Raw genomic sequence first — 19,255 nt, 5'->3', positions numbered from 1 at the left:
CCCTGGCTTTGGGGTAGGGGAGAGTGTGGAAAAGAGGGACCCCCCTCCTCCTCCCAGCCCCTCCACCCCCTCGTCAGGGACAAATGCGGTTGGCAGAGTGGCAATGGCAGCAGAAAGAGGGGTGAGATGGGTCAAGTGAGTAGGAGCCTCTATGAGACAGTGAAACGGGGACCTTCAAGGGGGCTGATCTTGCTCAACCTAGTCAGAGCGCTGCCCCCAGGATCCTGGCAGAGGCCCAGAGGCCTGGATCTCGGGGCACAAGCAGCTCTGGGGCCCTCAGACCTGGGGGACCTCCGTGGCCCCAAGGTTCCCGCCCCACTGCAGTCAAGCTCCCTGTTGCTCCGGGATGCCAAGGGCCCTAGATCTCGGTGGCAGTGATCTCCTCCAGGCAGATGCAGGGGGCCGGCTCGGCCAGGCCCAGGTCAGCGAGCTCCCGGGCCTCCAGCTCCAGGCTGAGCTGCTGCAGCTCCTGCTCCAGCTGCCGGTTACGCCGGTACATCTGGACGTAGTTGTGCTGCAGCTGCTTCTGGTAGCGGATCACCTGCTCCTTCTCCGCCTGCCAGGCCAGCCGCTCCCCCTCGAAGCTGTCCCGCTGCTCCTCCCCCCGCCGCCGCTCCCGCTGCAGTTCGGCCCGCAGCCGTTCCACCTGGGCCCGCAGGCTGCCCCCAACGCCGGCGGCCGCCCGCTGTGCCTTGGCCTCATCACTCTCTGCCAGGAGGAAAGGGTCCGTGGCGGCAGGTGGCCCGGGGGGTTCCCGGAGTCCGGCTGCCTCGGTGTCCAATTGGCCAGCTTTCTCTCGGAGTCGCTCGGCCTCCTGGCGGTGCCGCTGCAGCTCCTGGGAACAGGCCTCCAACTCCAGCTCCCGGGCCCGGGCCGCCTCCTGCAGGCCCCGAGCGCGGCCCTCGCTGACCCGGAGTGCAGCTCGGGCCTCTCGCAGCGCCACCCGCAGGGCCACCAGCTCACTGCCCTTCTGCACCAGCTCTGCCTGGGACTCCTTCAGCTGCTGCTTCAGCAGGGAGATCTCACCTGACTTCTGGCACACCTAGGGGTGGGAGGGGATCGCGAAGCCTGGTGAGAAGTTTTCTCCCACAGGCTCGGGCCCCGAGATCACGCGGGCTCTCCGGGGACAGTTTGATCCTGACACCCACTACATGGACGGAGACACTGAGGCGAGCCTAGTGACATGTCCAAGGTCATATGGCTAGTAAGTGGCAGAAGTAAAACGCAGACCCAGATCTTTTTCCTTCAAAGCAGGTGACTTCCAACCATCATGACACACTGCAGAGCCCCAGGGACTGGCTGGTGGCAGGTTGTGCAGGCGTGGGAGCCACCAAGAGGCACCCCAGCATTTTGGGAAAACGTGCAGACGCTGGAGCCACAAGGCCTGGGTTTCGATCTCAGCTCTGCCACTGACTAGCAACCATTCCGGGTTCCAGGCCTTCTCAGTTCAGAAATGGAGATGAACAACAGCCACCTCACAGGGCTGCTCTGAGGATCGCAAGATCCACTCTAAGTAACAGCTAGAAAGTTCTGGGCGCAGAGCAGGCTACATTCCTTTTCTTATTGGCTGGGAGGCAGTGGACGGGAATGCCACTGGCTATGTGAGCACTCGACCTGACCCGAGGACACCTACAATGGTGGCACGAGGAGACCCTCCCCCTACCCAGAAAGGGAAGCTTGAGGGGGATCTTCATCTCTCGGAGGTGAGGACGGGGAGGATCTCTGGGAGTAGCAGGCTGGAGGGGGAGTGGTATGGCTGGACCCTTTGAGCCCCGCTCCCCGCCCCTCCTGGCCTGGCCCACCTCCCACTTGGTCTCCTCGAGCCGCGGCCCAAGCTCCCGCTGTTCCCGCTCAAAGGTGGCACAGCGCCGCTCCAGCTGCTCCCGCTCCTGCAACAGCTGCGCGAAGTCGTCCTGCAGCTGCCGCTTCTCCTGCTGCAGCTGGAATACCTGCAGCTGGAGCAGCTGCTGGGCCCGCTGCGCCCGCTGGGCCTGGGTGGCACTGTCGTCCCGCAGTGTCTCTCGTTCCCGTGGCCAGTGCCGCTGCCGCTCCTCGTAGGCCTGGGGACAGAAGGCAGACCTGGGTCCCAGCGGCTCCCCTCCACATCCAGCACCCCCCGCCATGGCCCTCCACCACTCCCAGGTCACCGACTGCTCTGGCAGCCTATGGCTGGGCTCAGGGACAAGAGACTCCACTCAGCCATGAGAAAAAGTAGGGTAACTCTAGTCACGACCACTTCTAGGATTCTATAAACGTCAGAATAGCAAACGCTTCTGCAGGAATTCCTAGGTGCCAGGCGTCATTCTAAGCACTCCACAGCCTTTGCCTGACTTAATCCTCATAATAACCCTAGGAGGCCAGAAATCTCCCCATCTATAGCTGAGGAAAACGAGGCTCAGCACCGTGAAGTGTCTCGCTCAAGTCTGAAAGACAATAAATGGCGGTGCTGGCTGGGCATCCTCACCCGCCCCGCAGGTGAAGCCGAGACAGCTGGGCGGAGGACTCCCCGACGCCTCACCGGCGCCCCCCCACCCCCCACCGTGTCCCCCCAGCACACATGGAAATGCTCCTGGGACTCCCAGCTCCTGTGGATGTCCTGCCACACCACCCCCGTTATTGCTGCTGGCCACACCTGGCACATGGTCACCTCACTCTCGTCCAGACTGTCCCGCAGCTGCTGCAGCTCTGCCTCACGGTCGTGGAGCTTTCCTTCCAGGACACAATGCAGCAGGGCCTCATCCGAAGGGGGTGGTGGGGGTGGGGGTGGGGAACGCTCCCCACAGGAGCTGCTGTCAGGGGAGGCCCGGGTGCCGCTGCCCAAGAGCCCCCCAGCCACACGGCCTCCCAGGGAGCCTGTGCTCTTGCTGGAGGAAGATCGACCACTGTCCGAGTGGGAGGGCCCAGTCGGGGCCCCTCGGGCTGGTCCGGGCAGCGCCCCCCGCCCCGGGCCGTGGGAGGGCAGGTGCCCACCAGGGGAGTGGCTGGCTGGCTCGGCACCCCCGGTGCTGTAGGTGGGCAGGCTGGACAGTGAGTTTCGGCCCGAGTCAGACAGTGTCCCCGATGGGCAGCCGCTGGCCCAGCCACTCAGTGCCAAGGGTTTGTCAGCAGCCGAGGAGGAGGAGGAAGAGGAGGACGAGGCAGGGCCCCCAAACAGCTGTGTTAGGCTGCCCTGGCTCCCAGACAGTCCGGCGGCCCGAGGACCCAGGAAGCTAGGTAGGGATGGTGCCCCTCGAGGTTTGGGTAGCACTGGCTTGAAGGCTGTTGGGCGGATCAGGATTTTCTCCATGTTCTGAAATGAGGTGCCACGTGACACTGGGGATGAGCTGCCCGATCTTTCAAAGCCCTTGTCATACTCCCTGCCCTCCCATCTGGGGTCCCCGATCCCCACACATTAATACTAACTGCTACCACCAGCTGAGGGCCTCCTGACATCCCTTATATCAAGCCATTTAAAAGGCTCGTCTCCGATCATCCCAACAGCCATATGAGTAAAATATGATCACTACGCCCATATTACAGATGGGCAAGTGGAGGCTCGGCAAAGTTAAAGGCCTTATTCATAGTCAGATTCATAGCTGTTGCATTCGCAGGAGTCGGAGCAGCTCGCCTCTGAGCACACATCGTGTGACAGGCACCAGGCTCAACACCGACATATGTCATGTGATGGAATGCTCTCGACCATCACTGGAGAGCTGACATGGTGCGTCCACATTACAAATATAGAACCTCGGGCTCAGAAAGGTCAAGTGACTTCTCTGAGGTCATGCAGCCAGAATGAGGCCGAGCTGGGATTGGAACCCAGGTCTGACTCTGCAGCCCACGTCTCTCCTCTAAATCGGCCCCCAAATTCCAGCTTCTTCAGGGGGCTCCTGATTCCACCCTGGCCCCAAAGAAAAGGCTGGTCCTCACCTTCTCCAGCCTTCCAGAGACAGGGATGAGCTTGGGTGGGGGGCCGCGGAGATGGGCACTGCGTGCCCGCTGTTCTCGGGCATCCTCAATGTCACTGCTTGGGCTGGGGGGTGACTCTGCCCGGAAGTCCTCGTTGATGTAGGTGAAGCTGGTGGCAGGGACGGCCTTCCTAGGGGGCACTGCTGGGCACAGTGGCTCCTGTGCCTCATAGCCACCCCGTAGCAGGCCATCCTGCTGGCGGAAGAAGGTAGGCCCAGGGGGGCCGTGGTGGCGGGGAGGTGCTGGCCCCCCGGGGCAGGGCCGGCCTGAGATGAGGCTGCTCACGCTGCCCATGGCTGGAGCTTGTGGGGCAGTGGTGGCCTCAGGAGCGGGCTCCAGTGGCACTGGCAGAGTCTGTACAATGGCCATGGCGACAGAGGCTCAGGCCTGGCCAAGGGCCTCCAGGGGAACCTGTGAGCAGGGCAGTGGTGTCAGAGTCCTTTCACCTTGAGCCCCTCCCTATACAAGTCCCTCAGTCCCTCTCCTGACCCCTTGTCCTACATCAGACAGCTTCCTGACATCAGTCCATGATGCCCTGATCCCCCAGGGCTCCTTCTCCAAGCACTGGCAGGAAACTCAGATCTTCCTGGGATCCAGATCACCGCCCAGCTCCGGTCTGAACAGGGCTAAGGGCTGACCCTACCAAGCAAAGACGATGAGGGGAAGGGAGGACTGGTGGTTATGCAGGGCCCCAGCCCAAACCTGCATCCCTCCCAGAGGCTAGGACGCCAAGTTTAGGAGGGAGTTCTCTACCAACGCCCAGCACAGGTTCCCAGTCCCCTGGGACAGGTGGCCTCATTAGAGGGTACTTGGGGCAGAGGCAACCTCAGGGACACAGCGACTCAGATGGTAATTAGCGAATAAAGAGCCAAGGCCAGGCAGTGCCCAGCCTCCCCCGAGCTGGGCTTCAGTTTCTCCCAGACAGAGAGGCGGCAAGGGAGGAGCTGGCCAAACGAGTAACCCAGAGCTTTTAGGGAGCCCACAGGTGCCCTCTGGGGTCTCCTGCCTTCTAGAGGTGGATGCAGGCTCATGCTTGCTTCCATGCCAACTCCTAGCCTCACCACACCCAATGAGTCTGGCCTACAGGAGCCCACACAGGCTTGCCGCCAACCTCTGGTTCTGTGAAACCATCCGGCTTTAGACATTCTCCGAGAAGTCCCAAGGGGATGAGGATGGAAGCCCCACCATCACCCACCATCACAGCAGCTGTTCGCAGATCTCCCTTCCCTGGAACCCAGGGAAGATGGTTCCACCTCCCCAGGCTCTGCTCCTTCCCGGAAGGGGACAGCAAGCCTCCACCCGGAACTCCCTCCCCAGTCCGGAGGCCGAAAACCAGGACTCCGGCATCTGCTGAAGTCATCATGTAGAGCGGGGGCCAAGAAGTGGACAGAGAATTGCGCAGGAACAGGAGTTTGTGTTTGTACTTATCTGTGCGTGTGAGACCGTGCATGAGTCCTTAACAATGTGTGGATGTGAAAATGTGTGAAAACGTCAGGAATTATTGTGTGTATGTGCCTGTTTGAGCAGCCGTATCAATACATTCCTATTATTCATATGTGCAGATTAACGTGTCATATGAGAGTACGAGTGTGCATCGGGATCCCTCAGGAAATACGTAAAAGTAGTAACTGTGTATATGATAACGTGAATTTGTGGTGTATGAGCTCAATTATATTGAGTGTCTTTGGATGGATGTCCCTTCAGGTACACATGAGTTTATACGTAAAACTCCCCGTATCTTACATGAGCACACGAAGAGGAAAGTGAGGGTGCATAAGTACGCAGAGGAGTGTGTGTGTGTCTGTGTGTACAGAGCATGTGTGAGAGTGGGTAGGAGCCTGGGTGAAAGCAGGGCCAACTGCGTAACAGAAGCCTGGGTCTTGTCACTCACTGGAGTGTGGGGAAAGGAGACACACATTATCTGACTCAGGCCTCCTTCTTTCTGGCTGGTATTCCCTTAGGCCTACCCTCCACCTCCCTACCAAGTCAAAGGACCCTGAGAACCAGGAAGGTATCCAGACTGAAGGTGGAGAAACTAGGGGTTGGGACCTGGGGAAGAGTAGAGCCTACTACCAAGGGCCAGACCTGGGCTAAGCAGATGGCACATGCCATCTCCTGCCCTCTCCCACACCACTCCAGGGCACAGAGAAAGCTGTGGGGAAGGGGATTCTTAGGGGGCAATGGAGGCCGGCACCTCTGTCCGCATTTGCCCACTTCAGTGAGCCCTGAGAAAGTGAGAAATAAGGGCAAGAGAGAGACAGACTCAGAGAAAGACAGACCCCAAAGACAAGAGACAAAGACTCAGAGAGGCCCCAGGGTCAGGCAGACAAGGAGACAAGCTGACCCAGTGAGCCTGGGTCCCTGAATCCCATCCCACAAAGCCAGGGGCCCCTAACCCAGAAGAGATATAAAAACTGGGCCCTAAGAGGCAGACACCCAGGGAGCCAGGGCCAGGCCTCTGGAAAGCCAGGCCCAGCCAGCCCGGCACCAAGAGCGGGAGCCCGAGAGAGAAGGAGGGGCAAGTGGAGGCTCCATTTTGAGAAATGCGTTGCGGCTGTGGGAGAGGGAACCCCTGGCTCCCCCCAGCACTCCCTGAGTAATCACTCTGGCCCAGCACACTCACACACACACCCTTGGGCTGGGGGCACCAAGCGCTGGGTTCAGCCAGTGCCCGAGGCAGGTCTGGCTAAGCTGAACTCCCACAAACCTGTTTTGGGGGCTGAAGAGTTGGGGAAAGTCTCCCCCCACCAAACTCCAAAGACCGGTCAAGCGGGATCAAGTCTGAGATCACGAGTTCCCATTCCGCGACAGGAAGCCAGAGCCCCCAACCCACCCTCTAAAGCCTCCCCCGCTTCCCCCGCTTCATTAAGTGGGGGCGGCTGGGGGCTGCCGCCTCTCCACCGGCCCTCCGCCGCGCAGAAGTTGGGGGCGCCCCCAGGTCGCCTCCCAGCCCCGGCCCCCCCTCACCTCCGCCGCGCCGCTCCATGCTCAGTCCCGGGCCGCCCCCAGCGCTCCACAGGCGCGCCGCCCGGCTCCAGCCCTTGCGCGGCCACTCGGAGCCGCCCGGCCCGGCCCGGCCCCGCCTCCGCGGCGCCCCCCGGCCCGACCGGCCCCCGTCCGGCCCGAGTGGGCGGCGCAGCGCGGGGGAGGGGTCCGAGGGGCGTCCCCGCCCCGGGCGCGGACACGCGCAGGCACCCCGCGTCACGCGAGGCTGGCGGGACGCACGCGGGGGCCGCGCCGCGGGACTCAGGATCACCGCCCCCCCGCCAACCTCTGAAGCCCGGTCGGCTCAGGACTCGGTAGCGGCGGCTGGTCACCCTCTACCCCTACCCGGGCCCCGGGGCCAGCGGCAGCTGGTCATTGTTCGAGCACAAAGGACCAGGCGCCACGGCGGCCGCCCTTCCCCCTCCGCTCCTCCGGTCGAAGCCTGCCCCACAAGACACACTCTGCGGCTTCGGAGTCCAGAGCGGGGCGCCGAGGGTCAGCTGCCCCCCCGCCTCGGCTGCTGGTACCCTGCTCCCCAGGACTGGTCGGGGACCCAGGCTCGGGCCCTGCCTGCCCCACCCCCAGCGGTTGATGGAGGCATATTCGGACTTGCGGAGGTGGCGCCACCTGGGGACATATTTGGAGAATACACCGTCAACCCCCCCAGCCTTGGGGGCCCCTACCTGGCTCCCCAGCACTGTACCCTCTCGACCCCGCGAGCCCAGGACTGCCCCGGGCGCGGCTGTCTGCTCCCAAGCCTTCCTTCAGAACCATTTGTTAAGAGAGAGGTCACTGCTGGGAGAGAGAGGCAGCCCCTGCCCGCTCCCCCCATGACTGGGGTGAGGCGGTCCAAACCTACAGTCCAAACCTACACCAGCCTCACAGCTGACAACACTCCTCTGTCTTCTCGGGTCACAGATATTCTCACCCTCTTGCAAACAACACAGTCTTCATAACACCCACACGACCTTTCCCACATTCAGTCCCACGCAGCCACAACCACAATCTCATCCATCACGTGGTTCCATGTTCCTTCTTTCCATAATCTTTCAGTCTAACTCACACACAGACATACCTGGGTGTCACACACCTTGCTGTGCACAGTCTTTCACATCGACTCAAAGCCCTTCCTACACAGACACAATTTTAAATGGGCTTCCTCTCCTAAGCCTCTTCCACATGCTGGTGGCCTCCATCAGTCAGACAACTTACACACACACACACACACACACACACACACACACACGTGGTGTTTCACAAACATTTTACCACACAGACCTTCCTCCAGGGGTCTCGGTGCCCCAGTCAGGTCAGCTGACACCCACACCCCTGGGCAAGGAGCTCCTCCCACCCCCTACTTGCATCCCCACCCCCAAGGCCAAGGCCTGCCAGAGCTCCTCTGCCCCAGGAAGGAGCATCCCCCCCTTCCAGGCCACAGCCCTGGCCGGCTCTCAGCTCTATTTTTAGCTCCATGGAAAGGGTTGTTTTTCTTTCTTTTTCCCTGGAAAGGGAGACATAGCCCAACCACCCTCAGGCTCACCCCAGACCCTGATCCTCACAAGAACAGACTGAGCCCCTCTCCCCAGTAAAGATCCCCTCCTCTGGCCTTGCCCTGATCCTAGCCTCTTGGGGGACCAGGAGCCTCCTCCCCTTTCTGGCAGCCAGCCCAGAAGCTCAGGCAGCAGCTGGGCTCAGCATGTGTGGAGGGGTGGAGGGTGGGGCAGAGAAGGAGGCACAGGGCCGCTGCCCACTCCCTCATTCCCTGGGGGAGGGGGCTCATCCTCCCTTCTAGGCGAGGGACATAGGCCCACTCCCGTATTTAGGGGACATTTACCCTCATGCATTCTCCGGGAATGGAGGGCTTCCACTCTTGCACGAGTGGGCTTTCTGTTCCTACAGTGAGAGGAGGAGCTCTCCGTTCTGCAAGTTGGGGTGGTGGTAGGAAGGGGACCCACCGGCGCTCAGGCAGCTGTTCCCCAGACTGGAGGTATGATGCGGGGGCTGCTGTACATTGCCGTCCAGCGATACCTTCAGGGATGAGGGCACCATGAACATGTTGGGGTGAAGGAAAGAGAGGAGCCCAGGTAACCCCACCGAGCCCAACAGTATTTAGTCCTGTGCTACCCGGACTCCAGGGGGCGTTGTGCTCCCATTTCTGGGGGAAGGCTTAACGTTTCTCGAGGCGGAGAATGGAATACAGCCCGGCAGGAGATCTCTCAGACTTGCCCAGGGCTGGGGAGGCCGGTCCTCGCCCAGCTGCGGGGGTGGGGGAGCACAGCCCACATGTCTGCGAAGCGATCACGTGCTCAGCGCCTGTTTACGTCTTAGTCTTCACCTGTGGGCGGCCAGGAAGCAGGAACCTCCGGAGTTGTCCCACCCGGCCCGCCCCCGTCGGCGGTCGCCGGGCAGCCCTTTTCTCCCACCCCCGTCAAGTACGCGACAGCAGAGCACCCTGTCCGCTGGGGGTCCCTGTGGGCCCGTGGCGCTGCTCCAGGGACTGCAAGGGTAACCCAGGGCGCGTCCTTTCCGGAGTGCACGTGTGTTCGTGTGTCCCAAGTGCGTGGGTCTGTGTGCGCGCGTGTATGGACCCGTCGGCGAGTTTCCGTGTCGATTCCCTGTTCAGGCTCCTCGCCTGCACCCCCCACCCCCAGCCCAGAGTGGGTCCCCCTCCTCACTCCCACCCCTGGCTTCCCTAGACCGGGAAAGTTCGTTCCGGAGCCGGGATGTGCGGGAGGCTGGAGTTCCGACACCTCCACCGCCCCACCACTCACCCCGCGCCACCTGCGCCACTGCTCCACCTCCTGCCCAGCTCCTGCTCCAGCACGGGCACTTCCTCGCCGCAGATCCGCCGGCTCGCAGCCAGCTCCGGGCTCCGGACTCCGGGCGCCCGCCTGGCCCGGCCTGGTAGAGCGGGGCGGGGCGGGGCGGCTGAGGCCGCGCCCCCGACCCAGGGAGGGGAGTGGTCTGCCCCGCACACCCCCTACCCCCCAACAGCCGACCTGGTACCCAGCCCCGCGGGAGCTCGGCGGTGGTGAGGCTGCCCCTCTGGCCTCTGACTTCACAGCTTTCTGGATTTGGTTTTCGACGTGGGGGAAGGGACGACCAGCACGTGACCGAGAACTACTCTACCTGGCCGCCCTAACCGGGTCCGCGATAGGGCTTTACTGCCACCTGCCTTGCCGGGTAGGGAATCAGGCCGGACCCACTCCGCGCATTCCCCAGGAGCAAGGAAAACCCCTAGGAAGCAGACAAAGACCGCTCCGGTTTCACCAAAACAGACCCCGCCCCGCCCTCGGGTCGGTCGGAACTGCCCTAGCAGAACCAGCACCTCCCCTCCCCCTGAGCAGGAGTCCGCCCAGGTGAGCCTGTTTGCCAGTCCTGGCCCCCCACAGAGCAAGGCCAGGCTTCCCTTCTACCCCCGAAGTTCCACCCACAGGCACAAACAGGAAGTTGCACCGTACTGCGGGGTGGCACCTAGGGCTCCCTCCGTGGCACCCAAGGCAGCCTGTGGCAGGGTACCTACAGCTCTTTGGACCGTACTTGCAGCCTGAGTACTTGGGCAGCCAGAGTCCAGTGAATTTAGTCTCTTCTCAAACCCACCTGTAGTAAAGAAACTGGAGGACCCAAGATGCCCCCTCACAAATATGATGCTAAATCTGAGGACAGGGCTGTAGATCCAGCTGGCCCCGTTGTGGCCAGGCCCTTCCTGATCTCTCAGGGAGATTATTAGTATCCAATCGGATATAGGCAGAGCCCAAGTAATTTGCCTAGATCCACTCTGGTTGGGCACAGGGACAGTGGCTCCCAGGGACCTTAGACAGGACCCAGGGATCCCCCACTGCTTTCTAGGCTCCAGGGACTCCTGAACACACTTTGAGCTAACCTTGACGTGAGGAGTTTAGGACAGGTGTGCGGTGGAATGTGTTTTCGTATGGTCTGGGGGGTCTGGGGGATCATTAACTTCCCCTCCCTCCCATCATTCTGGTTTGTGCTGTGTGGGGGGAGTCTGCTAGGAGGGCTGGGCAAGACGAACAGGCAAGTTGTATCTACTCTTCTATCCCAAATTCACAGAGACCTCAAAAAGGTCCCCTAATGGAAATCCCTAAAGGATTTCCTGAGAGAGAACACACCAGGCTTTTCCAGTAAACCAGAGTCCTCAGAGGTAGGAATGACCTGGTGGTGTACATCTGGAACACATGGCTGATGTTCAATGTTACAGACCCTGGGTGAGGCAGAAACCAGCCAGCGGCTGGGAATGATTACTGCGGGATTAGGAGGACTGGCTCCAGCCAGTCTGGGAGAGACCCCCAAGAAGGGAGGCCCTGGAGGAGCTACCCCCTCCCCGCCACCGCAGGTTCTTCCCCAGAGAGCAGCTTTGTTCCAGGGTCTGTTTCGGGAGACAGTTGTAGCCACAGTTCTCACACACAACAGACCAGACACCCCAGAGCCTTCCACAGGGCCCCAGAAGCAGCCCCCTTAGGTGGACTGGGAGGACTTGATAAGGCAGCCCTGTTCAAGGGAGCAGGAAACCTCTGCCCACCCTTACAAAAGTCTTCTCCCAAGTCCCCTCAGAACATCTTGCATTCTGACCATCCCTGCATGCAAATCTAAAGGGAAAAATGGGACTTTAGGATATCAGAGGAAGTGAGATGGGAAAGTGCCCTCATTTAAACTATTTCTGACAAGGTCTCTAACTTTACAATCTCCTTCAGTACTTGTTAAGAAAGAGGAATCCTGCACCTTTCCTCAGACCTCCAAAATTAGAAACGTCTGTGCATGCTTACTGGAGAGTAGGCCCTAGGTTCTGCATTTTTAAAGAGCCCCAGGAGTTCTGACACATATGAACATAAGAGAAACATTTGAGCGTACAAGGTCGAGGAAAATGGTCGGAGAGCCAGATAAGAAAACACGGAGTATGAATCCACATTGAGAGGTCATTGAGTGGCTCATATCACCTAGGGACAGCTGGTCAGGCAGGGCCCAGGCATGTGCCCCAGTGACCCACACCTCTGCCACAGATCACATGGATATCCTCAGGGGAGATAGGGATAAAGAGGCACCATCCTGTCATCCCTAAGCCAACAAGAGGCATAAAGGGATGTGTGGGTCAAGGTCCTTTAATGCCTCTGCTTCCTTGGGGGTGCACAGCTCAAAGATTCCCAATTCAAATCAAGAGGAAAATCCAGTTATAGGCTGGGGAGACCCCTGGTGGACAAACAAGAAAAAACACAGAAACAAAGGCAATGGCAAAAAGTTTTTTTTAGTATAAGTAGAAAAGGCTTTACAAAAAGTTATGACTGTGTCCACTCCAGTGGTCTGAGGCAGCATAACATGAAATCAGTGTCCAGGTGGCAGGCACTCTGGGCTCACAGCTTTCTTCTCTGGCCAGCTTCCACCTCTGGGGCCCTGATATTACAGGGCCAAGCACCTAGGATCTGATGGTAGCAAATGCCACCTCCTGGCAGGGTCCAGAGTGGGCCGCAGAGGACTCTGATGCCCACCATGTCATCCTGTAGCTCCGAACCTAGGCTGGAGGTTTGGCAAGAAGTCCTCTATTCCCTTCCAGGTTCAGAGGGCCTGAACCCAGTGCTTTGAACTCAACTTGCTCATTCCCACCTCAGGGCCTGTGTCTAATTTTCCCTCTGCTTGGATCCCTCTTTCTCTAGATGTTCACATGGCTCAATCCTAGTTCTTTAGGCCCCATCTTCAATGTCCTCTGCTTAGAGATATCTGTTCAGACCTTAAACTAGCCTATAAGCATTACTGCATTACTGTTTTTTTCTTCATAGCCTATCTCGCTGTCTGAAACTATGTTTTGTTCATTTTTTTTCTTGTCTCCCTTACCAGACTGCAGGTTCTAGAGAAGCAGAGACTTCATCTGTCTTGTCAGTATTGTACTCCCAGGACCTAGAACAAACCTTGGCACACAAGAGGTTCTCAAATATTTGCTAAACTGAATTCTCCCGGTATGGAATTCTGCCCTAGGTAGGCCCCTCTGACTGAGGGGGGTCCCTAGCTTGAGACCACAGGACAGAGGTAGCCTAAGCAGAGGACTAAGAAAGTCTATGTCTCAGCCTGTGTCTTGTCAGGTTCATTTCAGAGTCCAGCTCTCCAGTGCCTTCACCTTGAGGGCTTAGAGGGGTTTGGCTGGTAGGAGTGGTGGGCCTGGCCCAAGCAAGTCTCAGAGTTCTGGGGCACAGCCCCCTTTCTGCCAGAAGAGGGCTTTTTGGTCACTAGCCCATTGTCATCCTTGACCTTCTTGAGCCGAGCCTTGCTCTTTGGTGGTATGGAAAAGGTAAGAGAGCTCTTGTTGAATTCCAGTGGGAAGACACCTACGTCTCCATCAAAGCGGTTCTTGGACACCTGCAGATACCGTTTCCCTGGACCAGTGACCAGCTTCCTGTCCTGTAGAATCAGAACATTGTCTGCCTCCTGGCTTGCCTGGGGGATTGGGGCAGGAGGAGGAAGAAGCAGTGAGAAGACATGAGAAGAAGAAAGGAAGGCTGAACCTCCAGGGAAGAATGGCAAAGCTCCCTGAACTACTGACCAAGATGAGGGGGCCACTTGAGTCTTTCAGTTGCTCGACTACCTCACTGCCCCGGATTCTGTAAACGCTGTTCCTTCTGCTTGTGACACTTCTCCTCCATAGCTCACCACCCCACTCTACCCCATCTTCTTGTCATTCAGGTCTCAGTCTAAATGTCACACTTCATCAGAGACCATTCCTGACCCCCATAAAGAAAGAACCACCATCTTTGCACATCTGTGTCACTCTCTTCCCTAGCTCCATGTTTGTTCCGTTGTGGCATAGTTTGTGCTCCTCACCCTGGACTCCCTGTGCCCAGCCCAGGCCTAGCATGTAACAGGCACTCAGCATATCCCTGGAAGCTCCAGGATCAGGCTGGTCCTGCTGCCCACAACGCCCTCCCATTATTCGATTATTTAACACTTACTGTCTGCCAGAACTCAACCCAACCTCTGTTGACACCTCCTTTTCCCAAATGGGCAAGAAGTCTCCCCAGATGTCCCAGGCCGATTCAGATGTCTCATTGTTCCCCAAATACCTGGGTTGCCTATTGTAGCTCTTATCATACTGAGTTATAATCACTGTCTTACTATTTTCCCCACTGGACGATGTGAGCTCTTAGAGGGCAAAGAGGGCAAAGGACCAACTATTATCAGCCTTTGTATTCCTAACACACGTGTTCCTCATGTCATGGCCCCAGAGGCGGCTATCTCCTGCCTCTTCCAGGTGGACAGTCAAGATTATTTAAGGCTGAATGAAGGCCATCCCTGGTCACACCTGTCTCCTCTACTATCCAAAGTTTAGGCTCCTCTAAAGGCCACTTACTTTGGCTGAACCAAAAATGGATGCTGTCTGCAGTTCCTTATCATCATCCTCCTTCCGGGGATGAATGACCAGTGTCACATGGCAGCTATTGTCTGTTGCAAACTTTCGAAAGGCCCCAACGATATAGTCTTGAGCTGCAATCCTGCCCCAACCCCAACAAAGTAAAGGCATATTCAGACAGAAGGATGAGAACATATCCATACTCTTGATTCATTTACAGCTCCCTGCAAACCGCCCACCCCACTCTACCCAAGGACTCACACTTAGGTCCCTATCCATCCTTTCCCACTTCCACAACTCACACCTCTATGAAGACAGAAATACACATGGGGTGGTGTGTGCAAACACACATTTCAGGTAACAAAAGAGTACAGTGTGCTTGCCTAAGGGCCAACTGCCTGAGAAGACATGCATGTTTGAGTGGGTTTTCCAGTGAGACGAGAGGACGTCACCTGTCTGTGGACAGCTGCTCATGCCCCATCATGAACTGCAGATTGTCGATGACCACGTGACAAATGTCATAGACATATACTGCATGTTGCATTGTGTCTATGACAGTCCTGGGGAGAGGAAGAGGCAAAGAATTCAAGAGTCAATTACAAGCAGTCTCTCTGAACCAGCCCAGCAGAAAAGTCAGCATTCCTGAAAATTCTGTTGGGGATCTGTTCTCCTGTCCTCCCATTCTTTGAAAACCCTAGGCCTCAGAATCTTACCTGATGCTCTGCTGCCCATGGAAAGTCATGAAATAGAGAGGCAGGTCTTCAAAGCGGTCAGCCCACTCGTCGTATCTGTCCAATTGTTCTTCTAGCCGCCCCACAGCAAACTGTGTCAGCATGACCCGGGCTAGTCTCACGTTGCTGATCTCAAAGCTACCCCAGAGTGTGTTTACCCCCTGGGTACACAAGTCTAGGGCATACTCACTGATGAATGTCGTCTTTCCACTGCCTGTTGGCCCTGCAGAGGGGTTGAACACAGACCTGGGTGAGGGAGGAAAGTTCTACCCTTAAAACCAAGACCTGGAGCAAAAGGGCTTCAAAGTTGGGAGAACCTCCTCTTTAACATTTGTCATGTCCCAAACCCACGTGCTTTTGTCACCTGATCCTTTGCCTCTTACCCCAAGGGCTCACCTGTGAAGACTGTCAGCTCACCCTTCCGATGACCCTTCAAGAGACGATTGAGGTCCGGGAAGCGGTTCCAGCGGATGCCAGCTGCCTGCTCCACATTTGACAGTTCTCCTAGCACCTCTTCCCGAAGCTGCCGGAAAGACACGATCGACTTGTGCCAGGCAGGAAGGGCAGTACGCAGAATACGAGAATGATTTAAGCCTCGGTTCAGGGCCTCAAGGGGACGGGGCTGCTGGTCCCCAGGCCGCACCAAGGAGCATCGCTTGGGATTCAATTTTCGGGCAAACAACTTGGCAGCTTCCCAAGACCGAAGGTCATCTCCCAGCCAGAGCACAATACGTCGAAACTGTTCGAGGTAAGGGAGTAAGGCAGGGGGTAAGCAGGCCGTTCCTCGGGGTAGGGCAAGGGAGGGCAGTCCTGTGGATTGGTTCAAGGCCAGGCTGTCCAGCTCACGACTTGTCAGTACCACCTCAACATCTCGCCGACTGATCAGTGGTAATCCAAACAGATTGCAGTAGACACCAGGCCGGGGAATGGTGGTTTCCTTATAATGTACTTCATTTCCCTGGCCTTCAGCACTTAGTAGCTTCAAGCCTCGTAATCCCATACCTCCAGGGGAGAACCAAGGGAAGACAAGGCTGCGAGCAGGCCGCAAATACCGTACACTGTAACGCCTGAGTGTGTCATCTGTCACTTTGGTAAGGCCAAACATCACACGAGCCAGCTGGGCCTCCTCTGGTTCAGGCAGCTCCCAAAGAGGTATGGCTCGGTCCCAGATCCTCCGGATCTCCTCACTGTCCTCAGCTTCTGGGGCCTCACCAAGCAGGACCCCCTCTCTGGCCCCATCCCCTTGCCCCTCCACGCTGGCCTGGAAGTCTTCCCAGCTCCCCTCTGCTAGGCTGCTCATGCAGAGAAAGCGGCCTGTGGTCTTGTCAATGAAAAGGCTGAAGGAAGCAGTAGCACCAGTCTGGTCCTTGAGCTGCAAGGCCTTCACAAAGGGGCTTGGTGCCCGCAGGCAGCTGTGGCCATCCTGAAAGGGGATCCCATGTGCTCGCAAATACTGACGGATTTCAGTTGCAGTTACAGGCAACACTGGTACCTCCAAGGCTGGGAGAGCCTCCTTCCTGTACCTTCTGCGAGGAGGGCCTGGGACCAAACTTCTGGGCAGGCCTCTCCGACCCATCCACTCCCCACGCAGGGGCAGCAGGATGCGGAGGGGGTACCCACCTCGAAGAAGTACCCACATTCTTAGTCAAATCGAATAAGTTACTAATTGAAATGCTTTCCTCCCTGGTTTGGGTGCCTTCACTAGGTCAGGACCTAGGGATCCTCTGCACAGCACTCTACAGAGCCCACTCGAGGTGGTTTCTTTCTCTCAACTTGTCCCTCATAATCATCTCTCTGAATCCTCTTCACCCCTCTGCATTGCTACTTCACATCTGTGCCCATCTTTCACGGCCGTGTGCCTCTCTCTGGCTCTCTACCTCTATGGCCCCGTACACCCACTTCCTCACCTCTACCACCCTCCACGCTGCCCCTCACCGCTGTGCTTTCTCTAGATCATCTCTTTACCACTCCCGCCCGGCCAGGGGATCTCCTCGTCGTCTCCATCTCTACCGCCACCCGCGTCGCTCCGGACTCCAAAGCGCTAGCCCCCAAGTGGAGGCCCTCCTCGCCGCTTCTTCCCTCAAAGGGGACTCGCCACGACTACAGCGCCACCGGGCGGCTCCCGCCAGTCCCCGCGCTCACCTCGACCCCGCGCCCATGTCCTCCCTCGGCTCTACTGACAAAAGCTGTGCTGTTCGCGACCCTGACCGCGCGTCACTACCATCCTCTCGCCCATCTAGCCCGCAACGTGGGTCACTAGCGCGCCTCGCACCATGACCGCGGAAGCAAAACTCCGGCGCGCGAGTGTTCCCGGAACCGGAAGCTTCCGCGTTCGTCCCGCCCCCCACCCCTCTCCTGCCCTCCAGGCTGGTCTGTGTTACCTGGGCGCTGCGGACATGACGGCGCGCGGGACCCCGAGCCGCTTCCTGGCCAGTGTCCTCCACAACGGGCTGGGGCGCTACGTGCAGCAGCTGCAGCGTCTCAGCTTTAGCCTCAGCCGCGATGCGGCGTCGTCTCGCGGCGCCAGGTGAGTCGGGCGAAGGGCGCGGGGTGCTCTCCGGGCTGAGGTCGCCCCGGGTCAGCGGTCGCTGTGCTTACTCTTCTCGGCTTCCTCAGGGAGTTCGTGGAACAGGAGGTGGCTGACTTCGCCCGACGGAACCCGGGGGTCGTAATATACGTGAACTCGCGGCCGTGCTGTGTTCCCAGAGTAGTGGCCGAATACCGTGAGTGGGGCCGGAAGAGGGCTGGAGGGCAACGTGGCGGGGGGGTGGAGGCTGGACCGGCTCGCCTTTCGCCGGTCTGACCCCTGATCCATCCGCTTCCTCTCCTCCCACCCCCTCCCGTCGGCCAGTTAACGGGGCAGTGCGCGAAGAGAGCATCCACTGCAAGTCAGTCGAGGAAATTGCGACCCTCGTGCAGAAGCTGGCGGACCAGTCGGGCTTGGATGTGATCCGTATCCGCAAGCCCTTCCACACGGACAGCCCTAGCATCCAGGGTCAGTGGCACCCCTTCACCAACAAACCGACAACGCTAGGCGGGCTGCGCCCGCGAGAGGTTCAAGACGCTGCCATAGCCCAGGTGCAAGTGCCATGAAGAGTTGCTCCACCAACTCTAGTCCCAGGCTTTGGACTCTCACCCCAGTGGGGGTGGTTCTTCCTCTTTTTCCAAGCCCACACAGGCAGATAGAGCCCTTCAAAAGGGAAATTGATGCCAGAGCTTTTGCTTGGGAGAAAGAGCTGTTTTCTCGTTGCTCAGGAGGCAGGGCAGTGACTTTGTCTCCTAATTCTTCCTTAGTTGACATCCCTGAGACCTGACTTCAAGGATATTACAGGATCTGTTCTGAAGTCCAGTCTGAGGATAGTGATCTCAAATCCCAGCGTGAGGTTTCAAGATTGGCATCTGAAGAATCCCCAGTGTCCTATATCTGCAACCTTTGAGCTAGAGGAGAAGCATCTTACACTCTGCTGTGAACATGGCATTAGGATAACCACTTTATACCCGTGTGAATGTTTAGAATAGAAAAGTGAGGTTAGGGCGCCTGGGTGGCTCAGTGGGTTGGGCCTCTGCCTTCAGCTCAGATCATGGTCTCAGAGTCCTGGAATCAAGGCCCCCATCAGGCTCTCTGCTCAGCTGGGAGTCTGCTTCTCCCCCCAACCCCCGTCAAATAAGTACAATCTTTAAATTAAAAAAAAAAAAACCTGAGGTTAATAAACATACTCACGTTTACACTTGAGGTCTTCAAAATATGTGTAGATTTAACAAATAACCTCACTTTTCATTATTCTAAAGCCAGAAGCAGAACATATAACCCTTCAGGATGGCTAGTATCAGAGGCCATGTGGTTAATCTAGTCTGGACCCTTGGAGAGTCAGATCCCTGGTAGCAAGCTTGCCGGGGTCCTAACTATTTCCCAAGACAGGCCCCTCTGCAGAAAAGAATTCATGTTGTCCCTTGTTGGGGGAGGGGAGGTACTGAAAAGCTTCCTGTGAATGAGCGAGAGAACTGATAAACAGGGAGCATCTTCTAGGCTTAGCTAAAGCAAGGGGGAGGAATGGTGAGGAAAAGAGCCAGGAGGTAAAAACCTACAGTCCTTTGTATGAATTCTTGAACAGTTGTAATTTTGTCTGTCAGGCCCTTATCACCATGATCAGTGAGTAGTAAGAGCCCTATAAAGGCCTGTGTACCTGCCCAGGGCAGCCAGATGGAGGCTGAGGATCCCAGTTTTCTCTGCAAATGGTTT

General features: G+C 57.9%; 4 protein-coding genes across 12 annotated transcripts; 2 read left to right on the top strand and 2 right to left on the bottom strand.

Moving 5' to 3' along the window:
- Positions 1–2: 2 nt before the first annotated feature.
- On the bottom strand, positions 3–9,839 carry LZTS2 (leucine zipper tumor suppressor 2). 9 transcript variants are annotated; one of them, XM_047701658.1, is made up of 6 exons: positions 9,705–9,839; positions 8,889–8,961; positions 3,910–4,359; positions 2,633–3,289; positions 1,803–2,060; positions 3–1,042 (listed from the first exon to the last, which is right to left on the bottom strand). In XM_047701658.1, exons 3-6 carry the CDS (start codon positions 4,315–4,317, stop codon positions 359–361), a joined length of 2,007 nt encoding a protein of 668 aa, XP_047557614.1. In that variant the 5' UTR covers positions 4,318–4,359; positions 8,889–8,961; positions 9,705–9,839; the 3' UTR covers positions 3–358. The 9 variants fall into 9 exon arrangements, with proteins under 9 accessions (XP_047557614.1, XP_047557611.1, XP_047557610.1 ...); XM_047701655.1 differs by lacking the exon at positions 9,705–9,839 and adding an exon at positions 9,058–9,072; XM_047701654.1 differs by lacking the exon at positions 8,889–8,961 and having other exon boundaries at positions 9,705–9,838.
- On the top strand, positions 6,933–10,296 carry LOC125084405 (collagen alpha-1(III) chain-like). Its single transcript, XM_047701635.1, has 3 exons — positions 6,933–7,669; positions 9,262–9,438; positions 9,630–10,296. The coding sequence occupies exons 1-3, from the start codon at positions 6,933–6,935 to the stop codon at positions 10,294–10,296; spliced, it is 1,581 nt and encodes a 526-aa protein (XP_047557591.1).
- Positions 10,297–12,174: 1,878 nt separating this feature from the next.
- Positions 12,175–17,273, bottom strand: TWNK (twinkle mtDNA helicase). Its single transcript, XM_047703573.1, has 5 exons — positions 15,412–17,273; positions 14,998–15,238; positions 14,737–14,844; positions 14,285–14,426; positions 12,175–13,374 (listed from the first exon to the last, which is right to left on the bottom strand). The coding sequence occupies exons 1-5, from the start codon at positions 16,652–16,654 to the stop codon at positions 13,054–13,056; spliced, it is 2,055 nt and encodes a 684-aa protein (XP_047559529.1). The 5' UTR covers positions 16,655–17,273; the 3' UTR covers positions 12,175–13,053.
- Positions 17,274–17,341: 68 nt separating this feature from the next.
- Positions 17,342–18,743, top strand: MRPL43 (mitochondrial ribosomal protein L43). Its single transcript, XM_047703574.1, has 3 exons — positions 17,342–17,542; positions 17,632–17,738; positions 17,867–18,743. The coding sequence occupies exons 1-3, from the start codon at positions 17,412–17,414 to the stop codon at positions 18,106–18,108; spliced, it is 480 nt and encodes a 159-aa protein (XP_047559530.1). The 5' UTR covers positions 17,342–17,411; the 3' UTR covers positions 18,109–18,743.
- Positions 18,744–19,255: the final 512 nt, after the last annotated feature.

This window comes from Lutra lutra, chromosome 14 (assembly GCF_902655055.1).
Source record: "Lutra lutra chromosome 14, mLutLut1.2, whole genome shotgun sequence".
Classification (NCBI taxonomy): Eukaryota; Metazoa; Chordata; class Mammalia; order Carnivora; family Mustelidae; genus Lutra; species Lutra lutra.
Note: the sequence above shows the minus strand (reverse complement) of the source record. Positions and strands in the feature narration are given on the sequence as shown.

Bases quoted from the DNA above. Each gene is read 5' to 3' on its own strand.
- TWNK (XM_047703573.1), bottom strand. From the start codon at position 16,654: ATGTGGGTACTTCTTCGAGGTGGGTACCCCCTCCGCATCCTGCTGCCC. The intron at 14,845-14,997 runs GTAAGATTCTGA...TCCTCTCCCCAG, and splicing joins CATGGGCAGCAGAGCATCAG to GACTGTCATAGACACAATGC. The intron at 14,427-14,736 runs GTGACGTCCTCT...GGGTTGGGGCAG, and splicing joins GAGCAGCTGTCCACAGACAG to GATTGCAGCTCAAGACTATA.
- LZTS2 (XM_047701658.1), bottom strand. From the start codon at position 4,317: ATGGCCATTGTACAGACTCTGCCAGTGCCACTGGAGCCCGCTCCTGAG. The intron at 2,061-2,632 runs GTGTGGCCAGCA...TTCTGTCCCCAG, and splicing joins GTGAGGTGACCATGTGCCAG to GCCTACGAGGAGCGGCAGCG. The intron at 1,043-1,802 runs GTGGGCCAGGCC...TCCCACCCCTAG, and splicing joins TCGAGGAGACCAAGTGGGAG to GTGTGCCAGAAGTCAGGTGA.
- LOC125084405 (XM_047701635.1), top strand. From the start codon at position 6,933: ATGCTCAGTCCCGGGCCGCCCCCAGCGCTCCACAGGCGCGCCGCCCGG. The intron at 7,670-9,261 runs GCGCGGCTGTCT...TTTACGTCTTAG, and splicing joins CGAGCCCAGGACTGCCCCGG to TCTTCACCTGTGGGCGGCCA. The intron at 9,439-9,629 runs GTAACCCAGGGC...TGGCTTCCCTAG, and splicing joins CTGCTCCAGGGACTGCAAGG to ACCGGGAAAGTTCGTTCCGG.
- MRPL43 (XM_047703574.1), top strand. From the start codon at position 17,412: ATGACGGCGCGCGGGACCCCGAGCCGCTTCCTGGCCAGTGTCCTCCAC. The intron at 17,543-17,631 runs GTGAGTCGGGCG...CGGCTTCCTCAG, and splicing joins GCGTCGTCTCGCGGCGCCAG to GGAGTTCGTGGAACAGGAGG. The intron at 17,739-17,866 runs GTGAGTGGGGCC...CCCGTCGGCCAG, and splicing joins CAGAGTAGTGGCCGAATACC to TTAACGGGGCAGTGCGCGAA.